We start from the raw sequence: 17,749 nt of genomic DNA on the forward strand, positions 1-17,749 counted from the left end.
TTTAGTTTGTAAAATCACTGATAGAATATATTTTATTTTTTATTAAATAAATTTAATCAGTAATCTTTTTTAAATGTAAGTAGTTTTTTGGTATATTTGTTTTATTTTTAAATCTAAATACTCTTTTGGTTAAAATATTTAGGGATTAAATTGTTCAAAATATGAAAGTCCATTGGTTTTTTTCAGACATTTTCATTATTTTATCACATTAATCAGTTGTATCGGTCATAATAATGTATTTAACTGGTTTTAGAAAGTCCAATGAGTTACTTAACATGTTTTGTAATGTCCAATTATTTATTTGTTCCAAAAAATTGTTCAAAAACTTAATCATTTCAAACACTAAAGTTCATTGAGTTTTTTTAGATTTTTTCCTATTTTAATATGTGGTTGTTTTAAATAAATGTCTAATTTTAAAAATAGATAACTAAATTCTCAAATGGACAGTTAAAATTAATTTATATGGTTTATTGAAACTCTTATATACCTTGTATCTCAAATTTATGAGCATTCTTTACTTTATAAATGCATGTATGGTTTTTATCTGAAACTGCGATAACAATAATAAGCAAATGACTAATAGGAAAAAAAATCACTTGTTACTATTTTTCGTTGTTTCTTTCTCTATTCCTCCAATTAAATTTTGATATATACATAAATACACGAGTCAAGTAACTGTAGAAGATGATGATGTAAATGGTGCATATATAAATTAAATGGTAATGTAAAGAGAAAAGAGAAGATACGATTTAGTTGACAGAAGATAGATTTTTCTTTCTTTCTAAAGCTTGGTTTGATTTAGAACGAAGCCTATCAAACAATAAAACTACTGATAAAGATGTGCAAAAAAAACCCAAATTCGATGGATTGAGTGTAAAATGGATCTCATTCTCGTTATATCATTATCACAAAAATATCTGAGGGGTCATGTTTAAAATTATAGTGACATGTGACCCTTTGTGGTATATATACATATAACAAGATCTAGTAGACATGTTGGGATGAAAAACTGAAGTGTCGTTTGGTTTGCAAGAATAGAATGAATTTGAGAGGGTTTGAATTTCAAATCAATTCCAATTCTATGTTTGGTTTATTGGATTATCTGTATTTGAAATCCTACATACATAGGATTTTAAAATCCTTGCGGCGTGCTCGGGATTTCGTAGGATTGTATGGAACAATGTTTTAAAAAATGTTGACAACATTTGTTTTGTAATAATCGATTAATAAAAATGTAATTCAATTATTTTTATAATCATTTATAATTTGTTTATAAATTATTTAGTAATAATGGAATCCAAATCCTACACACCAATGATTTCAAATCCATTACAATCCAAATTTTCAGTCCTGCAAACCAAACAGACCCTAAACCCTAATAATTGTCAAATTGTTATGAAAGGATTAGAAGATGTATGGTTTTAATTGTGATATGTGATAAATACATGATTGTCTTGTCCTGAAACTTGATTGACGGAAAATTTGTTGATGAATACCTTGAGACTCACATATTCTATCAATATTAAACAAAAACCATATACAATTAAGATCATAAATTTATGACCATCGAGCTTGCAAAGATAACTCATTTTTAAAACCATATACAATTAAAAGTATGCATGTCACCAATTTTTAAGAGTTTGAAAAAAAAAATCTCGGACTTCATCATTTAAAATGAGAAAATTTAATGGTTTTTTCATATAAAAAAATAATCATTCAAAATGAGAAAGTTTAATGGTTTTTTCACTAGAAAAATTAGTTTAAAGACTTAATTTATATTATATTATAAAACATTTGGGTAAAAGTCTTAGAAACCATTTTTAATGCATCAAGTACGGTTTAACGATACATATTACTTACAATCCAAGAACTACAAGTAAATGGCGTACAGTTCAACCTTTTAAAGCTATATGTTTAAATTATTATAACCAACTGATAAACACAATTAAATACATAATAAATATTTTATTTTAAATACAAAAAATATAAAATATAATCAAGATTATGATTAAATTCTAACATAATATTTAATTATTATATATATAAAAAATTATATTATTAATACTAAAATAAAATATTTTTTGTCCATCAGAAACTACATTTAATCTATAAAATTACATATATAAATCCATAAAACCAAAGAGATAAACCCATATAAATACAAGAATAGCGTTTAAAATCAATAACAACACACTTCTACTGATTCTCTTAGCACCAAATCAAGTTACCTTCTGGTCCTGGAGCTTGAAACAGTCGCCATTTGTGCCATCACCAGAAGGCGGTGTAACTGAAAAAACTTGAAGCATTCTCCATTTGTGCCATCACCAGAAGGGCGGTGGAAGCTGTTAACTACGTGGAGCAAGGAGCAGGTGGTTTCGTTCCAATATGATGATGAGGTTTGCACGTACAATTCATCGCGGCAGCAGAATTCATAGCCATCGTTCTTCATTCTTACTCTCAAACGCTTTACGTTGCAACAATCACTCCCCCGCTGATCTTCTACGCCGCGAGGTCCATTACTCTATTTCTTGCTAAGTTGTTAGGGTTCTAATCGTTTTTTTCTTCTCTTTTTTATTGATAAATTCATCGTCGTTGTTGAATCAATTCACCGAATGGGGTTTGGATGGTCAGATGAGTACGGAGACGGAAAGTATTGTTGCTCGGCTCAAGAGTTCTGGTTTATTTCAAACGAAAGGTCTTATTGGAGGGAAATGGACCGATGCGTATGATGGGAGGACTATCGAGGTATTGAACTTCCACAAACTCTCATTACCCGATATAAACCTTGATTCTAATTGAATTATACTTAAATAGCAATATGCATGCTGATATTGGACTTCCGTCTCCATATTCCATGGATTATCTAGCTTCACTGATCGCTCAATTTGAGTTGACTTTAAAGAACTTGAGATGATTTGGTGCTGTCCGCAAAAACAGTAGCTGAACCAGGAAATCTGCAAAAGGGGGCCAAAACTTATAAAACTGATTAGAATTTTTGTTGGTTTTGAGGGGGGATGGATCTTTAATTTTTATAATTTTTTTTCCGATTAACCTGGGATATCCGAAGCGTTATGCAAGCTGATTAATCCCAGGGGGACCACTTGCTTTGCAGATAGGATGGAGTCACTGCATTTGAACCTCCATGGCCACAAAGGGGATTTTTATTCCTCCTTGAATTTGAATCTGAGATCTCCTGGTACTTTTGACCTTTGGAGCCAAGCTCAAACCAATAAGGCACCACCCTTGTGGTTTATAATAAAATTTTAATTAGCCCTCCTAACTTGGTTGATGTGTTTTGGTGGATATGCCCTTGATATGTTGTTGATTTTCCTTTAGGAGCAAAACGTGGGTTATTGTAGCTTAATTCATTCAACATTTGTTGTTGGTTGTGGCAGGTTAACAATCCTGCTAGTGGGGATGTTATAACTTCTGTTGCATGCATGGGTGAGAGGGAAACACAAGATGCAATTTCTTCAGCCTATGAAGCTTTTAGACGTATGGATCTTCAAATTTCTCCCCACCATTATTAGGAAAGTCACCATGATGGGATACGATTAGTTTAATTACATTCTGCTGGCTAAATGTTTGATAACAAATACCGGCTACTTTATGTGTTTGCATGTGAGTTATGTAAATAATATGGTCATGCCTATGTGTGATTTCTATAAAATCTATCTCCAAAGCTGTTTTATTGCCACTTTTTAAGTAAAGTGTTACCTCTATTACCTAAAACTATCAGTTAGTGCTTAATGGGATATATTGGGTTTGTTTGTAATACTATTTCATCTATTTCCAAAATGATGTTCTACATGATAATACTATTTCATCAAAACAATGCAGGCTCTCTTTTGAGCTTTTCACCATGTTATACTGTCTTCGTTTAGTGGTCCCCACGTGTTGCCTCAGCGGTGAGCAAACGAGGCCCCGGGTTTCAAACCAGGGTACCATCACTTCCTGCTGAGTGACAGTGATTTACCTCCCGATGGCCGTGGGGGTGCTCCAGAGGGTGGTGTCTACCCTTCCCTCCTTATCTTTATTTAGTGATAATGCATCCTAAATCCCAGAATTTAACTTTGGTCATCAGACAGGAGAAAGTGTACATAAGGTAACATTTGTACTTTGGCCTGACGTGACCTGTCATAATAATATTACTACATGCTAGACATATAATGGATTAATGTATTCAGAGTTCAGAGTAATTGGACATGGGTTTCCATGTTCACACGTCTTCATACCTCAGTCCGCCAACAGTCCTTCAACATCAGATCCTAAACACAGTACAATAACATATAATGGAACTCTTTGTGCCACTCCTAAACCATATAAATTGAAATGCAACTGAACATTAATCCATCTCTACAAAGAAAATCCAAATAACAAACACTAGTCGCTGGCCACATAACAATGAAGAGTAAGTTGATTGTGAGTCTATGTTCCGCTCGTGAATAGCACATAATTAGACTTCAAATAAGATATGTCAAACATTTCAGCTTAAGGTCTGAACAAAAACCTTCGGCTTTAACTTAGGGAAGCAATTTTAACTAAGTAACTATCATTGAGCATGATATGGATACCAAGAAACCTCAAAATTTTTGCAACACATTTGGGGTCTTCTGGTTCCTTTGGTCTTTGTATTTGTAGTCTTGTTAGTCATTCCTTCAGATGCCCAACACAGGATCCAATAACTTCGAAAGAATTGAACGAGGAGCCGTATGAGATCTTTCATATCTTTCGAGATCTACCCTACAATATGGGGTTCGAATCCTACTGAGAGGTCCACTAGAGGTCAGAAATTGTTGAAGGAACACCAAGATCCCACATGTTTTAGTCAAGCAAGCCTTAGACATGTAAGAACCATTCTATATGGAGTTATGAATTTTGATAAGGAAGGCATATTAGGGAAAGGCGACACTTGATATAGGATTGGGGGAGCGTTTACAACTTTACATAGCAAAAGGTGTCTAATCTTTTAGTAATGGCATTAAGAGGGTGTAATTAGTAAATTGGACCATGTTAAGTCAGTTTCTGTTATAACTTATGGCCTTCTGTATGTTACACATTGGTATGTACTTTTAATACATATCTATAGGTGCAATCTGCATTTGATGTGTGGATGTTGTTTTTGTAGCAATAGGTTTTGGAGATTTGTTTCATGACCATGTTCAGTTAAATGCTTAAACGATCATTTGCTGCGCAGATTGGAGCAAGCTTACTGCTGCTGACAGGAGTGGTCGTCTACGTAATTGGTATTAAATGTTGATATCAAAGTTATTTTGTTTCTTTATGATATAAAGGCTTGGTTACTCTTGTTGCATGCTGTCTGTAAGTTATATTTTGCTTCAGATAGTACATGAGAGATGTCTGATCATTTTGCTCAACATATAATTCAAGGTATAACTTACTGATGGCACATAAAGAAGAGCTTGGACAACTTATAACTTTGGAGCAAGGGAAACCTCTAAAAGAAGCCATTGGGGAGGTATGAGCACCAGACGTTTCAGATAAGGATATTGATGTTTCGAGGGCAAGCATGCATTTCTGGTTCTTAATTTTTGTAGGTCACATATGGGGCTACTTTCATTGAGTTCTTTGCAGAGGAGGCAAAACGTGTTTATGGTGACATAATTCCATCAGCACTGCCTGATCGCCGCCTGTTTGTTCTAAAGCAGGTGATTTTATTTAAGCCAACAATTATGTCGATATAACTACTCTACCTATGATCTGATTTAATCTGGATAGGTTGAAGTTGAGGTAGCTACATAGCATAGCATCTCTCACACATTTGTTGGTCCAGATAATATTCACCATTTGATATGCATTGTCAAAGCAAATAACAGAATTTACATGATGAATTGAGGAAAGGTCACCGTGTGTCTCAAAACTGGTCCATGTGCTTATTGGTGCAGTGACTGTTGATATTTTGAGTGGAATGATTCTTGGATGCCATTTGGCTAGAGTGATATAATGAAACTGTTAGGCCCCAACCCCAACCCCAACCCCAACCCCATTAGGGTTATTAGGACTGTTATCAAATAGGGGATAGAGGGGAGAGTAGGGTATGCAGAAAAATATTGAGTTTATCCTTGGGAGAGTCTAGCCTCTCGAATAGCTAGTTACCTGTCATTTTCTTGTTAATCAAGCATTTGGCTACTGTTTCTTCTACATTGTTCTATTTTAATTGTTTAGTAAAACTGGTTCTTATCAGAAACACCCTTGTGAGTTGATTTCACTGAATCTGGACCTTACTTTGCGAGAGGATCTAGTATGGAGTACTCAACGCTATAATGAAGATGATAAATTGGTTTGGTTTTAAAAATTGCCAAGGGATTTCTAGAATAAGTTAATTATACTTGCAACAAGTTAAGTAAATTATGGGGGTTGAAATGACCGTGTAACACCAGCATATATGGGTAGGATCTGTTACATGCATTACACAATATACATCCAAAGCGACCTGTAAAAACACCTACCTCTTACCTAAGTTATTAATTTACGTTTGTTGTTGCAATTTCAGACCTTTTATGTTTATGTTAAGTGGTTTATCTCCTCAGGTTTCCATTCTAATCCCAATTTCTTACAATCATTAGGAATGGAGTTTAATTCCTGCCTTCCTCGTTTGATCTCTTATCCTTGCCTCTTGTAATTCCATGGTGTGAATTTTCTTCTTGGCAAACCTTCACTTATGCAGATAACAGACAAGGATAAACTCACTTGACTTGGTTTTATGATTTATGCTTTTACATATGACGAACATATACAATTTTATTTGAACGTCATTTTATGTAGCTGAGAGAGAGTTGATATTAATTGAGTTGACTAATTTATGTGCAATGTTATCATGAACATATCAATTTTCTATGCAAGACATTGCAATAGCTGAATCTTGATTCTTCATATTTTGGTCTTTGTGTTCCACTGAACTATCTGTGTTCGTGCATACAACTTTTGAGAATCTGAACTTCTGACTGCTTTCCAGTTTTCCTTGGACTAGTTGTTCTATATGTTCTGTGAGACTTACCTTTACCAACACTTTCTTAAGTACTTCATGTTCCTCAAATTTGCAGCCTGTTGGTGTGGTTGGTGCTGTCACTCCGTGGAATTTCCCCTTGGCAATGATTACTCGGAAGGTAGGATGGTTCCATTGATTAACATGAGAATACTGCATCATTATGATGACCTCTGTAATTGTTGGCTGTAACTCAGAATGAAATCTTGCATATCACTCTTGTATCAGGTTGGCCCTGCTCTTGCCTGTGGCTGTACTGTGGTCATAAAGCCTTCCGAGCTTACACCATTGACTGCCTTAGCAGCAGCTGAGCTTGCCCTTCAATCTGGAATTCCACCAGTATGTCTTATAAACTTACATCAATGATATGTATGCACATATAAAAGTTACGTATTTACATTTATGTCATACAAGCCGGTGAAAGAAGATAATTGAAGTGTGTATTCTTTTGAAAATTGATTCATGGTTTCAGTTCAGACACCTCTATTCAGTCATTTTCCATTGTAGCAGATGTACCCAAAAAGGAACTGGAACAAGGAAAATAGGGGTTCTTTTTTGGTGTGGTTACTTGCAGATTCAACTCAAGCTAGTAGTGACCCCTTGCCCACCATCATCAAGCATTTGACACATACTGTTATTAAATTTAACCAGTTCTCTGTTGTCCTATTTTGTTGAAGTCCAGTCCTATGCAAGTGCTTTAACATTTTGCACTAAAACATTTTTATCATTGGACCAGTTGCTGATATGTCCTTTCCGAGGTAACCATTATGTGACAAGTCAGCCATTTTGAATATTTCTGTTTCAACCCTGATGCTCCTCTTTAATTTGTGTTGGCATTCAAATAATACTAGAAGGGTACTCGTGCAATGCAGCATGATACATCTTGATTTTAGTGTTTTGTTTTATTTTTGTCTCTGTTAATTTTATAACACGGTTTTATGTGGTTTTGCTAAAGCGATAATGTTTTTATGTTTGAATAAAATATAAATTCGAATATCTCATAAAAATTTGAAAAAAATATATCGATATTAGTTTCAAATTAACTATTTAGAAGTTCACGTTTTTTTTTGTAACTTCTTAATTTCAATATTTTTATTATAATTTAATTTAGATTTAATAACATAGTAATTTATTTTCGGTTTAATAATATAATTTTTAATAAAGATGATAATTAAATGTTATGTTAGAACTCAATGATTATCCTAATTATATTTTAGATTTTTTGTATTTAAAATTAGATGTTTATCATGTATTTGGTTATGTTTATCTGCAGTTAGTTACATGAATTAAAAATGGAGTTTTAATAAGTTGTACTTATGATAATTCACTTGTAATCTTGAATTTTAAGTAATATGCATCAATATAAAGTACTTGATGCATAAAAAATGGTTTTTAAGAGTTTTGCCAAATGCTTTATAATATAGTATATAGTATAGATACGGTTTTTTCATCTGCGACGACAACTTTATGTTTTCCATTAAGTTGGTGCAATATATCACTTGCTTGTGGATTTATAATATTTAATGATTATTAGCTCATGATCAGTCAGATGGCTTGTTGTTGTTACTTCATTTTTGTCTTTTCAATCTTCTATCATTTGTAACTAATTTCGAAATTCATTTCTGTTCCCTAAACACCTCAGGGGGTCTTGAATGTGGTCATGGGAGATGCTCCTACTATCGGAACATCTTTAATGGAGAGCCCGCAGGTTTTTACATTTCCTCGGACACAAATCTTTCCCTTGCTTGAATCATTGGATGTTCAAGGATATATTGCAGGCATTCATGATTCCCTGGAATTAATTTAGGTAAGGAAGATAACGTTTACTGGTTCAACAGCTGTTGGAAAGAAATTGATGGCTGGTGCAGCCGAGACTGTAAAAAAGGTAGTTGTAATGAAAATTCATGTTTGCAGTGCCTTCAAACTATGTTGCAGCCTTAATTTTTGTAGACTGTTGATTGTTCTAGGTATCTCTTGAACTTGGTGGGAATGCACCTTGCATAATCTTCGATGATGCAGACCTGGAAGTGGCACTGAAAGGGAGTGTAAGTGAATTTTTGTTCCAATGATACACTTTTAATTCATGATTATGTGTGAGTAGGGTGCAGGACCCCATGTAAAGCTATAAAGATGTGTCAATACCTTCACTTTTTGCCTGCTCATGGTTTGGTATATGCCGGTTTTGTGTCATTTCGGACCAGATGGCTCGAGTGGTTTTCGGGAAAATTATGAACTGTCAACCGACTGGAACCTTGGGGGATTTTTTTGTTTTTATGTAATGCTTCCAGCTTTTGTCCAAACAACCTCATATAACTACTCTTTAAGAATGTTCAACAAAAACTCATACAATGAATTCAAATTTGAATTACCGCAAGTCCCTCAAAATAAAATAGAACACATTGAATATATAGATACGAGTTTGAACAGAATAATTGGTGCGTTATTGTGGTAGATTACCATATTCCTCACTTCCTAAGGGGCTACTAATAAATTTTTAGAAAAATGGTATAAATAAATATTCAAGTTGTATGCACTTGCTTTAGATTAGGTATTCTAGTGTTGGCGCACGATGACAAACATTGGTCTTTATTCTGAGAAAATAATTAAGTTTATGCCAGTACCTTGTTGTACACTTGTACCTACCATCTATCTATCATAATCCACAATTATTCAACTTCTTTGTGCATGGAGAGATTAATCATCCTCTTGAATAAGTTGTAATACAGACTAATGCTCCAGACTAAAATGATCCATGAAGTTGCAAGATCTTTTTAGTTTGCCACTATAACCACTCTAGCACGATCATCATCATATCGTAAATCCTTATGAACAACCAATGATACATTTTTCTTCACATGACTATCCACGATATGTTATGATTTTTTCACATTAGACAAATCAAGCTGTTTTTATCATATAGAAGTGTTGGACCGATTAACCCAAAATTATGATACCTTGCATAACCTCGTTATATCAACCGCCACTTATTTCCATTATCATTTGATTGTCATTTTAGTGTATTGTTGCCTACTAATTGCTTATTCATTCTGTAATTTCAGTTGGCAACCAAATTCCGTAACAGTGGACAAACATGTGTATGTGCAAATAGAATACTTGTACAAGAAGGTATAATAAGCAAATTTCTGTGTCAAAAACGTGCTTAAAGCTTTCTTGATGCAAATGTTTGGTGCCTTTATCTTTATCTAGACTGTTCATATTGACCCGCTCGTTCTCTTATCTATAGAAGTTCCACAGTAACTAATATATATTTGGCTACCACAATAGGCCCAACTCATATGGATAAAGACTTCTTTGATTTTGGTCAACTACAAGGAGGTTTAGCAATGAGTAGGGATGGTAGTTTGACCCGTATCATTGATCTCTTTGCACCACTCATCGTTTATGCACCACCTCGGTCATTTATTTCTCACTTAACTACTTAAATATTTAATTCAACATGTTGGTTGTTCGTTTAAAATTTATGAATTAGAATATCATACATTAGAAAAATATTTTATTAATTTATTCGAGTTTCTTTATACATCAAACTCCGTAATAGACGTGTTTAAACGAATTCGATAATAATACACTAAATTAAACGTTTTTCTGTCGGGGATGGGCTGGGGATAGGGATAGCAAACCCCGTCCGGTTTCCATCTGAGTCATGATAAGCATCTATTGAAGTTCGGCTTGCCTTCGTTGATCGTGCTTATCCTATGCTGACATCAATTTTAATTTCTCACTCTTGATATATATCTCAAAGACTTCTCAAAGATGATCCAGAAAAAACGTTATTTCATCTTGTTTCTTGAGCAATTGAGGAGTAAAGTTGGTTGCTTCTCTTGCCTTCGGCAAGGTTTATTTTTATGACATCCCTTAGTTTGGGAACGGTGACGTGAAGCTTCCAAACCTTCATAATTGAATAGTAGAGCACATCTAATACATGTAAACGTGACACTTCTTTTTTTTGCTTTCTAACTGTGTTGATGGTGGGTGAAATCTGACAGCAAATGTTCATTGATTACCCATTTCTCTTTATTCCTTAAATGTTATTTTGTACTTTAAATATTTGTGGTTCTTTATGTATGTTCCTTCATCTAGTCTTTCTTTGTTGCATGACGAGACAACTATCATCCCTGTAGGCATATATGAGAAATTCACAAATGCCTTCTCAAAGGCTGTTCAGAACCTTAAAGTTGGCAATGGTTTTGATGAAGGTGTGGCTCTGGTAAGCAGTTATTTGAAATAGTGATGTGTTCAATATGTATTCTGAAAAATCGGTCCATCATCTATGTGGAGGTTTTTGAGACGTCATTGCATACATTTTAAGATGGCGTAACCAATTAGTACTTCAAATAAACCAACTTTATTATGAGGCAATTTTCAGTCGTTCTTTTCCTGACAAGGGAGAGGGAACCATAAGAATTGTAATCGGTGTTCGATATTCTTTTGCAGGGACCACTTATCAATGAGGCTGCTGTACAGAAGGTTAATTTTTTCTTGAATTATTCCAGATTCCGTCCTTGTAGCGCTCTTGTCTTGTTTTTATGTTTCCTGAATCCATTCTAATGGTTTGAACCCTTTCAATGGTACCTTGCAGGTTGAATCATTTTTGCAAGATGCTATTTCAAAGGTTTGATTACCACATAAACTGTTTATAACCTCAGACAATATTATGTCTTCTCTTTTAATTTACTAGTAACTCATAACATGCCAAGAATGGTCCTAAATCCATGCTTCTATCACATGGGTTGGGTTCCGGTGAGAATGAAAGTTATGGTGAGGAGGAGCACATGGGTTGGGTTCCGGTGAGAATGAAAGCTATGGTGAGAAGGGTAAGAAGGGATCTCCACTCAAGAGTTTTAAGAGAGAGGAAAGCAATAAAAAAAGATAGAAAAACAGGTAGAGAAGTCGAAGAAAAAGTAACAAGAAATAATATATCTCGTAGTCATAAATCTTGAAATCTCTTATCTTATTGATTTTATATATCTTGTAGCAGGATTTTATATTGATTTTCCGGAACATGTAAAATATTGTTTTATACAGGGAGCCAAAACTCTTCTCGGTGGTAGGAGGCATAGCCTTGGCATGACTTTTTATGAGCCTACGGTTATCGGTGATGTCAAGAATGAGATGCTCATAGCAAGGTAATCTCAAAGTATTCGAGTAGGCTTTAGTGTTATTGTGGTGGCTATATTTTGCTTAGAAGATTTTAGGTTTAAAAGTGGATTTGACTAGCACTGTAATCTTTATTGCTACAGACAGGAAGTATTTGGACCTGTTGCACCTGTTTTACGGTTTAAAACTGAAGAAGAAGCCATACAGATTGCTAATGACACTAATGCAGGTTTTGTTTTATATCCTTATGCCTGATCTTTTACATTGCTCCTTTATTTATATATTTCAAATACTTCTTCCATGAGCCCAACAACACTAGGCCGTTTATCACAAACTAGTTGGGTGGTCGGAGAATGAAAGCAGAAAATTACAAAAAGCGAACCTAATACGATAAAACCTTAACCCGTAAGAAACAAGCCTTGAAACTGCGTAATCAAGACAAGCCCAACAACACTAGACCTTTTAGTTTTTTTTTGTTAACTCAATAACCTTCAAATGACCCGACTCTGGTGTCAATGATTGTGTAAAATTTTGGAAAACCCACTAGAATGTTAGTTTGTAGAAGTGACTTCCATAGAAGGTCATTTAAGTAAATAGCCCAGTCGTTGTCGAAGCCTAAATTTATTGCTTCTTTACTCGTGCATTTCTGTTGTATAGTTCAATGAAAGGCGATTGTAAAATCCCACATCAGTTGGGGAGGGGAACTAAGGTTGCCTTATAAGGGACGAGAAACCTCCTCTACCAGACTCGTTTTAAAACTATAAGTCCAGGTGTGGTGGACAAAGCGGACAATATCTGGTACAGTTGGCCTGAGATGTTACAAATGGTATCAGAACTGGGAAACGGACTGGTGCCAGCAAGGACATTGGGATCCCAAGGGGGTGGATTGTAAAATCCCACATTGGTTGGGGAGGGGAAGTAAGGTTGCTTTATAAGGGACTGGATACCTCCTCTACTAGACGCGTTTTAAAACCGTGAGTCCAGGTGTGGACAAAGTGGACGATGTTTTGTACAGTTGGCCTGAGATGTTACAGCAATATTATGCAAAATTGCGTTTGAAAAGTTTCCTTTAACTTCATGACCTTCTTAAAGATTTAAGAATGTCTCCGCTTAACAGAAGAATGCCTCAAAATCTTTTAAAAGGTTGTGCATTTAAAAAAAATCCGTCGAAAGGTTATTTTCCTGAATAACCCGTGAAAAAGAACCCCATTGGTTGATGAGAGATCGGAATTGATTAGTTTGTTAAGACACGTATTTCATATACATGTGCAGGATTAGCTGCTTACGTATTCACAAACAGCATTCAACGTTCATGGCGTGTTTCTGAAGCTCTTGAATACGGTATTGTTGGAGTCAACGAAGGATTGGTTTCTACAGAGGTACGTATCTGTCTATCGATCTTTCATCCACAACTACAAACGGGTAAAAGAAGATTGCTATTCAATGGTTTCGTTTTGCTTGTTTGCATCACGTACAGGTGGCTCCGTTCGGAGGTTTTAAGCAGTCTGGTCTAGGACGCGAAGGTTCCAAATATGGATTGGACGAGTATCTTGAAGTAAGTACCAACACACTACTTTTTGTTAGTTCATATAGAGAATCAGGAAAGCCTTCATAAACATAAACTAGTTCACCTGCACATAAATAGTATGAAATAAATTTCCTTTGAATTAAAGCCTTATTGTACAAAGCCGGTGGGGTCACTTTCAGTTTGGTACGTGAGACAGTATAAAGACTTGTCCTACGTTTGACACGACATTAGACTAAGACAGGACTTGAGTAGGACAGAAGACATTTCTTTGTCCTACCAAAATAAGTGAAATAAAAATGAAGCAAATGAGACAAAATTGGTAAATTATTAAACTACTCCTGCCAAATTAAAACCCTAAAACTTTCAAGAATTTTTTCACCGGCCTACTTCACTAGACGCACAAGGCCCAGGTTTTTCTAGACTTGCGTCGAGCTGGGATTTGGGGTTGGGAAAAGGTCCAATTGGGCCTTTTTGGGCTTATCAGGCTGGGCTTTGTCTGCCCAAAAAATTTGGGATTGATTAGGCTTAAAAGGCCTGGCCTTGATTGGGCTTCAGGCTCACTAGGTCCATGCTTTTTCAAGCCAGGCTCGGGCCGAGCTTCGAGCTTGGACTTTTTTGTGCATCTCTATTTCCCTCTTTCAGTCCAGTCATAGTTTGCATACCGAATGCACCCTACTGAAGCACGGGCTCGACTCTACCCTTTGAGGTAGAGGACAAGTTTGCGTACATTTCAGTATTTCATCCAAGGACCCTACTTTCTAAAGAGCAAATTTCAAGTTAAATGGATCATATTAATTTCCGAAATAGAACTATGGCGATACACAAGTGTGACTGTTGGTTATTAACCTTTTGCAGATCAAGTACATTTGTATGGGAAACATGGGCTAATTCGGGTTCTCTACCGAACTTGAAGCTGTTTTTTCACATGATGTAATAAAATTATGAAGAAAAAAGCAACAAAAAATGAAAGGCTTTCGGGAAATGATGGTAACATGGTTTGAGGTTTTTTTTGTTTGTAGAGCGGAGAGTTTGTAATTTATCGTTCTTTCTTTTGGTATGAATTCCATGTTCTTTATCATCTAAAATAAATGGAATCTGGTTTCCTTTTTCTTTGACAAAACATTAGTTCAATAAATAACAGGAGTCATGGTTCATGATGCCATTGCCATCTTTCTAAATTGTTCTACTTCTTTGGGTTAACGTAGGTCTGCATCAAGAAAAGGTGGTCTTTCAACCTATTTTTGCATGTAGAAATGCTTTTGGGGTATACAAGGTGTATATAAACTTTGAGGAGTGCTTTGGAATATAGAAAATATTAGAGATTTTAACCAAAAAACTTAAAATCAACCTAAAAAAAAAAAGGTTTCCAAAATCAACCATAGAACTCAAAAAATCCTTTGGAATTAACCAAAAAACTTGAAAAAAATCCCTCTAGAACGATGAAATTCGGATAAAAACATTTTGGACTTATGTTTAAGACATAGTCTTGTATCTTGTTTAAAGGTTGATAATGTTAGGAAAAATGTATATTCCCCAATCGACCCAAATGGCTTTTTCAAACCACATTAACTTTTCCATATCATCAACCGCAAATTATCCACCTTAAAGGTGGACGTGCTCGACAAAAATCATGGGTCCATTGTTAGTTTTGCATATGTATATTTTCCTTCAGAGACTACCTCCAAACGATAGCATATTGGCACCTAAAGAATCTCCTAATTGGTTACTAGAAACTAGAAATCTTGAATGAGATCCTTTAATTGAAAGAATTCGGTGAAAATGTATGACAAAAGTTTTAGCAACTGGATCATAGGTGATACAAAATACAACCATCAACGATTTGACCTCTTTGAACTCTATGCGTAACTCACAAGGGCCAACAAAGAGAAGATGTTTAAAAACGAGTTATCGTTGGATCAAAATGACGTTAGAGCTTCTTAAGCGATGCTTTCAGATGTGGTTGACGATCGGTGAGATTGGTAGCCATCTCAACTACGTAAGATAACTCTTCGTTAACCAGAGTAAAAACCCGAGATATCTCTTTCACCTGTCCAACAAACCAATCACACCATCAAACCTCAATGTTCCATCTTTATGTACACGAACATCAAAAATAGGTTTTCGAACACACATTCAAACACCTGAACGACAAATTCTAAGACGACGACGACAAGTAGCATGTTTTTTTCAAAATAGGCATATTGAAACGGAAAGAAATGCTAACACGTTATTATGCTAGTTATCGACACATGTGTGTTATTTACGTAATGCATTACCTTGGAAGCATTTCCTATAACCTCACTATGAAGCTTCACCACTTTATTTTCAGCATCATATGATCCTTTCTGCAAAGGATGAGCAACATGAATTAAGCAAAAACCAAACCAAACCAAACCAAACCACCAAGTATATCCAACTCGAAAACAGAAATATAAATAAATAAACCACCCTCAAATGCTCAAGGAGAAGTGCCGTTCCAATCTTTTTGGAGGCCATGCTACTGAACTTACTAACCTGAACTTCGACGAGACCAGTGCTTTGAGCTATGACAACCTCAATGGTTCCATCGGGCTTTGGCCTCCAGTATCCGCTCTCGGCATGCATAGGCTCTCCAGAGTTCAATTTCCAAGTCTTTTGAGAATACGCGATTACAGGCTGATAGAAGCAATTTTTATCGATAAGCAAGTTTAATGGCATCAGTCAGGAAATTAGATCAAGTTTTAAAGAGCTACTCACACAAAATCATATTAAATATAGCATCTATGCCGAATTTAAGTTGAAGAATGATCAAACAGCATCTTTACAACTTGTTTATGGAGATTTGAACAGAGATCGAGAATGCTTGCAATGAATTGGCATTGTTTTCATCTGTTAGAACAGGTTCAAATCTACAAGAATCTAAGAGTAATCGAGCAACTATCAGTATTCAGATCCAGCCAATGAATTTTGATATTACGAGATGATTAAGAGTTTAGACCAAAAGACACATTACTAGGTCAATTCATATCGGATGAACATCAAAATCATTGATATGAAGCCTGATTTGGACAGTAAATCGGAGTAAAAGCTTCGTAATAAGAAAATGGTTACGAAATTTAAGTTTCTTCTTAGAAATGGAACCAATAATCAGAATTCTGGTAACAAACACGATTATCATCGGAATATGTTCAAATCGATACTGTTTAAAACAACGAAAAATTCATGAATTCAGTAAACAATAACAAGCACTTTCTGTTTAAAAATCAATTTACGAACCTTGTTTCCGGGATGAGTGAAGTTGAGTTCTTCACCATAAGTGAAGGAGGATATGGTTGGGAAACCGCCTTCTCCTTGACCTCTCCAAGTTCCGAGCAGATACGCCAGAGGTCCGATTGCCGGATGCACCACTACTACTCCTCCGTCCATCGCTCCTCCGCCTGGTCGGCCGGCACTCTATCTTCTATCTTTCGATTTAAAGCCCGTCCGGCGGATATCCTCAAGAAACAAGGTTTGACTTTTTAATTTTATTTATTTTATGATAGTATTTTTTTTTATCATTTTGTATTTTTAATTATTTTATTAAATATGATTAATTTATTAGCTAGTTTATTTGTTATTTTGTCAAATAAATAAAAGTTGTTTGACAGTTATTGAACGGTTTGATACATAATGATTAAATAGTCAGAATGATTAAAAGCCTCTTATGATATAGTGTAAAATGAAATATAATTATTTGGTAATTATTTACAACAAAATTAGAACATTGAATGGTTAAAGAAGACTTAAGATACAAAATAATTTTAAAAGTTTTAAAACCATTAAAAAACAAATTTCTTTTTTACCAAATAAGATTCGTCTCTTACTAAGGGGGTGTTTGGGAAAGCTTATTTAAGGTGCTTATCAACTTATTTCAGTCCACAACCGCCGATAAGTTATTTTGAGTGTTTGGATGTGAAAAAAAAAAAACTGCTTATACCGGTGCCAAACCGGTAATAAGTTGTTTTTGATAAGTTACTCCATCTTGACTTATTTGACATATTACCCTTTTAACCCTCTCATCGCATCCGTCTCTCCCCTCTCATCGCCGGCAAGTCCTCTGGTTTCTCATCGCCGGCTTC

The 17,749-nt window shown here is 35.1% G+C and overlaps 2 protein-coding genes across 2 annotated transcripts; one reads left to right on the forward strand and one right to left on the reverse strand.

The window, feature by feature from the left end:
- Positions 1 to 2,208: 2,208 nt before the first annotated feature.
- On the forward strand, positions 2,209 to 14,806 carry LOC112506809 (succinate-semialdehyde dehydrogenase, mitochondrial). Its single transcript, XM_025111090.1, has 20 exons — positions 2,209 to 2,511; positions 2,632 to 2,745; positions 3,396 to 3,495; positions 5,198 to 5,246; positions 5,392 to 5,479; positions 5,559 to 5,669; positions 7,065 to 7,127; positions 7,235 to 7,345; positions 8,649 to 8,714; positions 8,814 to 8,891; positions 8,974 to 9,051; positions 10,066 to 10,132; positions 11,149 to 11,234; positions 11,462 to 11,494; positions 11,607 to 11,639; positions 12,053 to 12,153; positions 12,268 to 12,353; positions 13,397 to 13,503; positions 13,602 to 13,679; positions 14,508 to 14,806. The coding sequence occupies exons 1-20, from the start codon at positions 2,386 to 2,388 to the stop codon at positions 14,538 to 14,540; spliced, it is 1,608 nt and encodes a 535-aa protein (XP_024966858.1). The 5' UTR covers positions 2,209 to 2,385; the 3' UTR covers positions 14,541 to 14,806.
- Positions 14,807 to 15,390: 584 nt separating this feature from the next.
- On the reverse strand, positions 15,391 to 17,137 carry LOC112506810 (UPF0678 fatty acid-binding protein-like protein At1g79260). The gene is made up of 4 exons (XM_025111091.1): positions 16,908 to 17,137; positions 16,167 to 16,307; positions 15,929 to 15,997; positions 15,391 to 15,699 (listed from the first exon to the last, which is right to left on the reverse strand). The coding sequence occupies exons 1-4, from the start codon at positions 17,055 to 17,057 to the stop codon at positions 15,580 to 15,582; spliced, it is 480 nt and encodes a 159-aa protein (XP_024966859.1). The 5' UTR covers positions 17,058 to 17,137; the 3' UTR covers positions 15,391 to 15,579.
- Between the last annotated feature and the right edge of the window lie 612 nt (positions 17,138 to 17,749).

Source organism: Cynara cardunculus, assembly GCF_001531365.2.
Source record: "Cynara cardunculus var. scolymus isolate 2C chromosome LG 2, CcrdV1, whole genome shotgun sequence".
Classification (NCBI taxonomy): Eukaryota; Viridiplantae; Streptophyta; class Magnoliopsida; order Asterales; family Asteraceae; genus Cynara; species Cynara cardunculus.

Bases quoted from the DNA above. Each gene is read 5' to 3' on its own strand.
- LOC112506810 (XM_025111091.1), bottom strand. From the start codon at position 17,057: ATGGACGGAGGAGTAGTAGTGGTGCATCCGGCAATCGGACCTCTGGCG. The intron at 15,998-16,166 runs GTTAGTAAGTTC...CATCCTTTGCAG, and splicing joins CTGGTCTCGTCGAAGTTCAG to AAAGGATCATATGATGCTGA. The intron at 15,700-15,928 runs GTAATGCATTAC...TTTGTTGGACAG, and splicing joins TTATAGGAAATGCTTCCAAG to GTGAAAGAGATATCTCGGGT.
- LOC112506809 (XM_025111090.1), top strand. From the start codon at position 2,386: ATGATGATGAGGTTTGCACGTACAATTCATCGCGGCAGCAGAATTCAT. The intron at 2,512-2,631 runs GTCCATTACTCT...TTGGATGGTCAG, and splicing joins CTGATCTTCTACGCCGCGAG to ATGAGTACGGAGACGGAAAG. The intron at 11,495-11,606 runs GTTAATTTTTTC...GGTACCTTGCAG, and splicing joins ATGAGGCTGCTGTACAGAAG to GTTGAATCATTTTTGCAAGA.